Consider the following 10,408-nt stretch of genomic DNA (forward strand, 5'->3'; position numbering starts at 1 on the left):
CCGAACATTTTATATTCTCGTAACTTGCAAGGATCAAAGCCCGGAAATTCCTTCAGGTGTTGGCAAAATTTAACATTAGAGGAAGTATTGATCCGATTCAACCCATTTTTGACACAAAACATACTATTATCGAGAGTATCAGTTATTTATTTTATTAGATGAATTTGAAAATTTGACCGATATATTCAGTAAAAAGTCAACTATAATCACTGGGGTCCACATATTCAGGGGCTTGAATAGTTTTAGTTCGATTTAGACAATTTTTAGTCACAAGGTGGCATATTTTAAACGCATTATTCACGTAAAGTTTTACACCGATACAATCATTCTTGCTTGATTTGTATAGTGGAAAGTGAAGGAATCAGATGGAATTTAAATTGGTGTTATATAGGAAATAGGCGTGATTGTAATCCGATTTTCGCACTATAGCATAGAAATATGAGAAGAATGTTATGTACCGAATTTGGTTAATATCGGTTAAGCGGATCCCAAGATATGGATTTTCTCCTAAAAGTAGGCGGTGCCCACTGTCTAATTTTGAATGCGGTTCCTATAAAATCATCTGCTACCAACGCGGAGATAAAATTTAATGTCTCTGGCGTGTTTAGTGCTTTTAGTAGTTTTTGACAGTACCGCTATGTGGGGATTGGGCGGGGTTGTCACCCGATTTCACCCAGTTTTACACTGTCCATAGAGGTGCTTAAAACATTTGTTTTCAGTGAAATTTTTTATTATAGCTTTAGCGATTTAGAAAATATGCACATTAAACCACGCCAACTTTTTAAAAAAAATTTAAACTGTAATTGTAATTTATTTGTTTTTGATTAATGGCGTTTTGTGGGCGTAGCAGTGGACCGATTACGCCCATATACAATACCAACCGTCTTACGGTACCAAGAAACATTTGTACTAAGTTTCTTTAAGATATCTCAATTTTTACTCAAGTTACAGCTTGCACAGGCGGACGGACAGACAGTCACCCGGATTTCAACTCGTCTCTTCATCCTGATCATTTATATATAAATAACCCTATATCTAACTCGATTAGTTTTAATAAACAACCGTTAGGTCTGTAGCAACATCTTGCGAGAGTATAATAAAAAATAAATTGTTCAATATTCGGAGTCATAATATTAGTAACACTATTATTATTTTGGTAAACAGCTACCCCACATTTTGGAATAGTATTTTTTTTTGAGTTGAACAATACAATTGAAATTAGGTATTTCTATCGGGTTATCAATGGTAATAAATTTCCACTTATCTTGGCTGACGATTTCAACATCAACTTCGCTGATAAAAAACCAGAGCGGTTGAAAAAATTTAATTTGAAAACGAATAATGATCTACAAGAATCCAGAACAAAATATGGGACGACAGAAAAAAAATTTGTTTTCTTATCGGTCACCACGCTCTAAAAGTGTAACTTGAACTAATATCAAAGAAAAAACTTGAAATTCTGCATAAAAAATAAATAAATAATTATAATTACATAAGTTGATAAAAAATGCGATGCAATAGCTTTACCGCTGCAGTCCATGAGTAACACACGTATCTTTTTCTTGTTTTTAAACAACTTCATTTATACGACTGTATAACTATTGCATACGACTGACTTGTATCATATATACGTTTGTTACATCGTAAACATGCAACGAAAGTGTTCTAACGACCCCAACATTTTTTGTTATGTGTGTGAAGAATTAACTTTTAAATCTCAGCGTGGTAATTTCAAATCTTGAATTGAACAGTATTTTTTAGACTTTTTTGGATTTCTTGTGAGGAATTAAGATAAATCCTGGGTTCCACATAAATGTATAACGTGTGCGAGTCTGCTATTATATTAGGTTGGGCTAAACATGAACACAGACATATGCCATTTGCTATACCAAAGACTTGGACCGCACCAAAGTATCATATAAGTGGTTGTTATTTTTGCTTGACTGAAACAAAAGGCATTACAACCAGGTCAAAAATGATCATGTTGTGACTCCTGATGACATTCTTTTACCACCATTGGACATAAAGCTCGGTCTGATAAAAAGATGCCTATGCCTAAAGATGACAGTGGACTTATATGTATATCTGAAAGAGAAATTCCCCAAACTCAGCGAGGCAAAGAGGAAATATAAATAGATCCACAAATACGGCAACTAAACTCGATGGTCAGGAAAAACTCGCCTGGAAAGATCTAATAAGATCTAATTCTAGGAAACAATAAATCTGAAAATTACAAAGACCTAATGACGTCTCTTCTTTTATAAGATTTGAAGAATATCAAAAATTTGAAAACTATTTGTTTTTTGACTGATATCATTTATTTAATTAATTTTCAGTCGTATGAGGTACACATAAAGGCATAAAGACCGATTGAACAAACTGCGCGTTTGAAGTCGCTCCGAATACAAATGAAAGTCTCAGAGTTAAACAATAATTTCTCTAAATGTAGCTGATGTTTGTACTATTTAAGAAAACACATACATTTATGTATGTTTTGATGTCACAAGAGAACCTGACGTGTTTGCATTCACTTATTCTTTACTGGCCCTAACATGAAAATACTGATAATGGTAAATATATACATATTTATGTAAAAATATGGCTAATATTGTTAATAATTGTTAGCATATATAATTATCATTGCTTATATTTAACTATTAAATTGGTAAATAAACTTTCTGCAATAATTATTTAAGTCTTAAAATATTTTTCAAAAAATATATTTGTAGAAAAAACTTTCTCACTCAAGAACATTGCCGACCTCAATGGCACTGTATTTGACAGATGGTTAGGAATAAACATTACCTGTGAGTTCAGATTAAAAACGAGTCAATATTAAGAAGGCTTTCGCTGGTATTTCAAAGAATGCTTTAAGCTGTTAATCTATTATAAATATAACCTACACTCTATAGGTTTTCAATGTCCACTGACTAGAAAGTTTTGTTTATTTTTACTCTAAAAAATGGCATTTGTGTATAAGGCGAACTATTTTGTTGCTTGTTCTTGTATATAATTGGAAATTTAAGCATAGAACACATTATATCCTTTTTAAGGTAAAAATAGCCTTTTCACCTAAATCTGTCCATGTTCAATTTATCATATATTAAAAACAATTATTCCAATATATACCATCATAATTTATTATTATCCCATACACTCGTACATATGTACATATATAGAATTAAGTTTACATGTACATAAATGCAATACTATTACAATGCGGCCAAACTTAACAACTATTCATACTTATAAGTATTCATAATTTTTTAAGATATTCTTAAAATTTCACAAAAAATATCCGTATTATGTTAATTTAAATGAATGATGAAAAGCGGAAAATTAATTCTAAGCGTTAAAATTTGTGTAAATTATTTATAATTTACCAAGAGCGCATAATCAAATAATTTCCACACTTTTTTTAATTATATACATACATATGTATGTAAATTCACAAATGAATGTTTTTTCTTATACTTGTACATGTACAGGTTCCTTTATGCTTACAATTGAAATAACGTAATAATAACTTTTTAGTAACAAAGAGAGCACTCATGTATGTATGTGAATGTAATTTTAAATGACGTCAAACTAATTACTATCAGCCTAGAAGTCACTGAATATTTTATGTTCAGAAAAATTGTGTTTAATTCTTAGATTAAAAATAATAAAATAGCCTTGAAGAAAATGTAAGAACAATATAATGGGGTAACTAGTTAGCACTCATTATATTATATTATAACACTTTGTTTATTTTATTTCAGTTTCAAGTTTTGTGCCTCTTTCCGCGCTTTGAAACCTCGGAAGCTCGCTTGTATTTTTGTTGCCGCATCCGTAGCAATTTTCTGTTTCTTTCGCACCAAAAAACCCCGTACACTTGCTTGTATTTTGGTAGCGCATTGATCTTCCTTTGTAGAACTTTCTACTTCAAACTTAGAACTATTTTTATTTGTGATTGGGTTAATATTTTGTAGTGTTGTACTATTTTCTATATTTATATGCAATGGATCCGAAATTTGCTGCTGCCTTTGCTGTATGTAGTAATTCGGTGCATTGATTTGTGGTTGATTTTGCATCTGCTTCCTTACGCGATAACCACGAAATCCAGCTTGTATTTTGATTGCTGCGTTTTCTTCCCTCTGAACTGTCTGGCCAAAATCTGATTCAGGTGAACTTGGATGAATATGCATTTTTAAATACTATATGTTAATATAACTCAATTTTTTATTCTTTCAATATTAAAACGCGCAAAAAGCACTTACGCAACGAAATACAATTGCATAAGCGATATGATCTGTTTTTTTGAAATCCACTTGTTTAAACCCCCAAATATTCAGAAACAACACACGAAACAGATTATCACAATGTTTTCACTCGTTAGTTGTTTTGATTTTTACGTTAAATTTTTCTCCGTTGGGAATCGACCACATTGCTTTAATTGAATTCTGTGAATGATGCCATGACTGCTCTGCCCACTAAGAGGTAGTCACATAGCGCACCCATTGGAATCAGAAATAATTATGTATTCTCACATGTTTTTACATACAATATAATATGTATATAACATAAGTATGTGTATATAGATACATATATGTACGTAAATATGTACATATGTATAAATAAAATTAGAAAGACACATATGACGGTTCTTAGTTATACTGAATGTACAAATAGAGGTGTTCGGTGTACAGGACAACCTGGATCAACTACACCTACATATGTATGTGCATATGTGTATTTAGCAGTATTTCACATTACTGATGTATTTAGAAACGCTTTACAAACCTTACAAACTAACAAATCGAAAACTTTGTTTATGCCGTTTTACGAAACAACCTATTTTAAATAATATCAATAAATTTAAATCAACGATCTGAGTAAACTCTTACGTGGTTAAATTAGAAACTAGTTTGAGATAAAGAGGTTTACCCTTTGTATATTTCTTCATGTATACACATATTGTCACCTAAACTGCGAAACAACAAAGATAATTCAAACCTTGAGTTTTTTATTGGTTTACGATTCACTATATCATAATACATATGTATATGGTACATACATACAAAAAGTTTTAGATTCTTGTATCAGATATAACCAAGTTGTAACGAAAATTTAAACTTTGTTTAAATATGAGTAGTTTCTAATTTTTATCGTTTCTTATTCTACTTTAAACTAATGATTAATGAGGTAACATTATTTTGCATTTTAGTCATTTAAGTCAGGAAATTCGGACTTGTAAATAATATTTCAGTGAAATTTCAAAAAATTTAATTTGTTAGTAGAAACGAGTTGAATTCCGGCTAAGTAACTGTCCGTGCAAGCGATATCTTATGCAATAATTAAGATATCATATTGAAACTTTGTACACGTGTCCGAAAGTGCCATTAAGCGAAAAGTTAAAAGGTGCTACAGCGAGGCCGTAATTTAAGATACAAATCTGATATTTGGTACAGGAAGCCCTTTTAAGGAGAGTCATCTTTGGTTTGAAAACTTTTCAATAGTGGGTGTGTCCCTCTACTAATAGTTTATCTCACAAACCACTAAAGCTATAATAACCAAACTTACTGAGGACAGTTCCTTCTCAGACTGTGTAAAATAGGCAAAATACTACTCAACAAAACACTATGTCTAAAGCAGCAAAGGTGATGCTTAAGGGCTTTATACAATTCAATGTAAAAATTGGCAATAGGCAATAGGCCAATTACCTCTTTTAGGTTAAATCCTATATCTCGGGAACTACTCGACCAACTTAAACCAATAATTCGGTATATAACATTATGCAGACATTCTAGTAGTACCCTAAAATGAGCGAAATCGAACTACAACCACGCCTACTTCTTTTATTACGCATTTTTAAATTCCATCTGATTCTTTCACTTGACAGTATACAAAGCAAGCACTAATAAATATATCATAATAAAACTTAGCACGAATAGTGCAAATTAAGTATGCTATGTTTAGCTTCAAAATTGTAAAAATCCGACCATACTGTTCAAGCCTCCAGATACCGCGTATGGGGACCCCAGTACCTATTACTAACTTTTTACCGAAAATATTCGACAATCTGAGATATATTATTGAAAACGGGTCAATACTTCTCTCCCCCATATACCTAATACAAATATTTTCGAACTTCCTGTTGATTTTAGTCCGCATATATCGGCCTATCTCCCATATACCTGATGTTAGATTTTCAAACATCCAGTTGGCTTTATATAATATATATCGGCGAGTATGAAAAATTTGCTTTAATGTTCCCAAGTATACCTGGGCAATGACAAAAGTCAATGCAATCAGCCCAGACCTTTCTCTTCAGCCAAAATACATAAATATAGTGATTTTTGACTTTCCATCTGAGTTTAAAACGTTTAGATCGGTCAAATATGTGATATAATATTTTAATGAAATTCTGTGGACAAGTTTTCTTAAAAATGATGTGGTTTAGCGCTGAATATGAATAAAATGAATTTCGATCCTTCGATTTAACGAAATCAACTCAATATAATAAATTTAGCCTCTTAGGTTGACTTTATATCACATGGATCTCATTTGAGGATGATTTTAATTTAATTTACGCTGTTTCGAAGTAAAATATAGTATTAAATTTAAGTAAGTCTATGACCTTCAATATGATTTAATAAAAAAAATTTATTAAAATCCATTCACGATTTCGTCGAACAACGTTTGTTAATTTTTATACCCTGAACAGGGTATATTAAGTTTGCAACGAAGTTTGTAACACCCAGAAGGAAACGGCGGAGACCATATATATAAATGATCACCGTGACGAGCTGAGTTGATTTAGCCATGTCCGTCTGTCTGTCCGTCCGTCCGTCTGTCCGTCTGTATATACGCGAACTAGTCCCTCAGTTTTTGAGATATCGATCTGAAATTTTGTACAAGTCTTTTTCTTACCAAGAAGCTGCTCATTTGTCGAACGGCCGATATCGGACCACTATAGCATATAGCTGCCATATAAACTGAACAATCGGAATCAAATGTTTGTATGGAAAACTCTTTAATTTGACGAGGTATTTTTATAAAATTTGGCGAGTATTATTATTTAAAGCATTCATTTAATCTCCGAAGAAATTGTATAGATCGGATGACTATAGCATATAGCTGCCATACACACTGAACAATCGGAAACAAATGCTTGTATGGAAAACTCTTTCATTTGACGACGAATCTTCATGAAATTTGACGTGTATTATTATTTAAGGCATTAATCTAATTCTCAAAGAAATTGTATAGATCGGAAGACTATAGCATATAGCTGCCGTACAAACTGAACAATCGGAATGAAGTGCTTGTATGGAAAACTCTTTCATTTGACGAGGTATCTTCATGAAATTTGGCGTGTATTATTATTTAAAGCATAAATCTAATCTCCAAAGAAATGGTATAGATCGGATGATTATAGCATATAGGTGCTATATTAACTGGACGATCGGAGTAAAGTGCTTGCATGGAAAATTTTTTTATTTGACGAGGTATCTTCACGAAATTAGGCACGAGTTATTGCTTAAGGCAACAAATTATTCTCCACAGAAATTGGTCAGATCAGAGATCACTATATCATATAGCTGCCATACAAATTGAACGTTCGGAATCAAGTGTTCTTGTAAGGGGCCTTTGTTTTTGTGAAGGGTATTATAGCTTCGGCGCAACCGAAGTTAACGTTTTCTTGTTTAATATATGTTTTGTCTATAAAAGTTTGTAATATGTAAGTTTTGCCAACACCAAATTTCATTAAAATATTGACCAACATAAACGCTTGGGAAAGATCTCGCAAATTGCTTTAACTGGAACTAAACCAAAGAATGTTTGAAAATTCAACTAAAGTGTGCTTGAAAATATGTCTCACCCTAGTTTGTTAAGATATCTTACATTAACCGCCTTTTATATTAGGTTGGGCAAGTACTGCTTTTTTGTTTTAATTTTGGACCAGATCACGTTGTTATCAGGAAAAGATGACATCTGAATTAAATTAAGTTCTCTCACAGAGTAATCAAAATTTTAGGTATAAAGTTGGTCAAGACACTGGAGTCCTGATGTTCGGTAACTTGTACTTTGTGGAACGATTTCAGCCATTTTTAGATGTGAGTTGCCACACCTTGAAGGACAACGATATCTTCGTTTGTGCATAATTTATATATTGTAAAACAATATAACAAGGAAGATGTGCACAAGGTTTCATCTGGATATCTCAATTGTTACTCTAGTTATAGTTTGCAGTGGCAACCGGTCAGCTCGTCTTGTCATCTTGAAGTTACAAACAACCACAAGGTGAAAAACCTGTTAAAAACCGTATTTGTTTAGAACTCTGTATTCGTTATTAGACCAAATAGTGACCAGATTTCAATACCCATACCCATATCTGATGTTTTATAAACTTAAAATATATAGTAGGTCCTTTGGTCACTGATCATCACATCTGTATATTAAAACCAAGGTATTGTAACTAACATAATAATAAAGTGCTACACAAGTACACTTGATATCACCAAAGCAACGAGTGACCTATTGCATTGACATTGTTTGCTATCATTTACAGCAATGTAAGTGGTGAACTTGAATAGCAACGAAGGCAAAAGACACAAAAAATATCACTTGTTTGATTCCTTCAAAGCAAACAGTACATTCTCTGTTTTGATACTTGAAAGGCAATTCAATGTAAAACAAATCCTTTATTGTCTCGATAAAAAGCAATGAGTGCATTATGTACATACTGTTAAAAGCGTATGCTGTAGGACAAAAAAGATTAGAAAATTGTTTCGATACAAATTTATATAATCGTAGTACGCTTAAAAAAATTACAATAATAAACAAAATAGTCATTTGAAATAATAATATAATACAATTAAAATACCCTTACATATTTATATTTTAATGAACAGTGAAAATAAATAATGTAACTTATATTATGTAGTATTTTGTTGAATGTATTTTTTATAAAAGCGCATTCTAAACTTAAATATGAAAAGAACGCAAATAATGAATAATAACCGTACTCACAAATACGTTTTTGTTCTTTAATAATAACCCAACGATTACTCTCCTTCCGCCCTAGGGGCGCAATCCGCATACGTGTGGAATTAGCCGAGTCAGAAAAGGCAAGAGAGTTTTTTAAGTGTTGAGATCTAAAACTGCTCAGCTACAGAAACAAAAATTTCAAGAGCTAAGATTTATAGTTATGATATAATAAATTGTTACATTTTCATTTATTAAGAGAAAACAATAAAGTCTTTTTAATTTTGAAAAGTGAGTCAGATAAGTCAAATTTGCTGGAATGAGAATTAAAATCATGACATATACGGCGAAAAGCGAATCGGGATATTAAATTTAATTTCAGACAGGAGAAAAGAACTACAAACTGTTTCATTCAAGATATTATTTCACTATGAATATTATGCCAAGAATTCCCCAATAACTAGAAAGTGTAGGTAGATTAAAAAGTTTTAAACGACTAGGGTATGGAGGTAGACTTACCCTAGAAACCCATCGGAAATGCGCTAAGGCAAAAAGTAAAAACTGTTTTTGAACAGACTCTTATTGTCAGAATGGATTTGGCAGCTAGGGTTCCATACAACAAAAATTTCTAATTTTTTATTGCACACAATGGCATTGATTTGATTATCCCTGCCTTTATTGACTTTTCCTGCTGTATCTTTTAGAAGTAACCAGGGCTGCAAACAGGTTTTGAACCGAAAAGGTTTTTCGATCGAACCGCCTCTTTTTACGGGCTTTAAACCGACCACGAACCAAACCTCTTTTATTTAAAATTTCGAAAATCGCCAAAATATAAAGGATATAATTTTAAAAGGGCAGCTAATCTACGATGTTTAATTACATCTAAGCTTGATAATCGGTAAGTTATAATTTCCAAGTAGGACCAATAGTTTGATTGCAATGTAAAAATGCAATTTTGCAACTTCCGTTAAAGGAGTTCTAGAAAGGACAGGTTTTTGGCTTAAAAGACAAAAGTAAGTAAGTAAGCGCTGTCGCATCAAAAAATGGACGCAGTTTATGTGTGGTTTTTAATTATTTCAGAAATCCATCACATCTACAACAGTAATAAAAACAGTAGACGGAAAAGAAAGCTGTCAACGATGAATGCAAGAAAAATATGTCGAGCTGCGATCAATTCTATGGAGAGTTGTTCCGTGTTTTCTAATATTGTCAACGTAAAAGTGTCTCGCCAAACCGTATGGAGAACCTTAAAACGCTGTGTGAACATAAGATGATGGATAAAGTGAAACACGTGCTACGTTTTTTACCTCATCACAAGACTGCAAGGATGAATTTATCTGACCGCGACATCTCAACCAATTTGGCCTCAGTAAGTGATATTTTTATTTCATAAAAATTACAGAACTGGCAATGAAAATGTACTTCCATATAATATTTT

The 10,408-nt window shown here is 32.1% G+C and overlaps 1 protein-coding gene across 1 annotated transcript; it reads right to left on the reverse strand.

Annotated features, from left to right (window-relative positions):
* Window positions 1-3,113: 3,113 nt before the first annotated feature.
* On the reverse strand, window positions 3,114-4,510 carry LOC106623888 (abnormal spindle-like microcephaly-associated protein homolog). Its single transcript, XM_036371060.2, has 2 exons — window positions 4,260-4,510; window positions 3,114-4,196 (listed from the first exon to the last, which is right to left on the reverse strand). The coding sequence occupies exon 2, from the start codon at window positions 4,185-4,187 to the stop codon at window positions 3,753-3,755; it is 435 nt and encodes a 144-aa protein (XP_036226953.1). The 5' UTR covers window positions 4,188-4,196; window positions 4,260-4,510; the 3' UTR covers window positions 3,114-3,752.
* Between the last annotated feature and the right edge of the window lie 5,898 nt (window positions 4,511-10,408).

The sequence above is a fragment of the Bactrocera oleae genome, chromosome 2, assembly GCF_042242935.1.
Source record: "Bactrocera oleae isolate idBacOlea1 chromosome 2, idBacOlea1, whole genome shotgun sequence".
In the NCBI taxonomy this organism is placed as follows: Eukaryota; Metazoa; Arthropoda; class Insecta; order Diptera; family Tephritidae; genus Bactrocera; species Bactrocera oleae.

What these genes read in the sequence shown, in the direction of transcription:
- LOC106623888 (XM_036371060.2), bottom strand. Translation starts at nt 4,187, where the DNA reads ATGCATATTCATCCAAGTTCACCTGAATCAGATTTTGGCCAGACAGTT.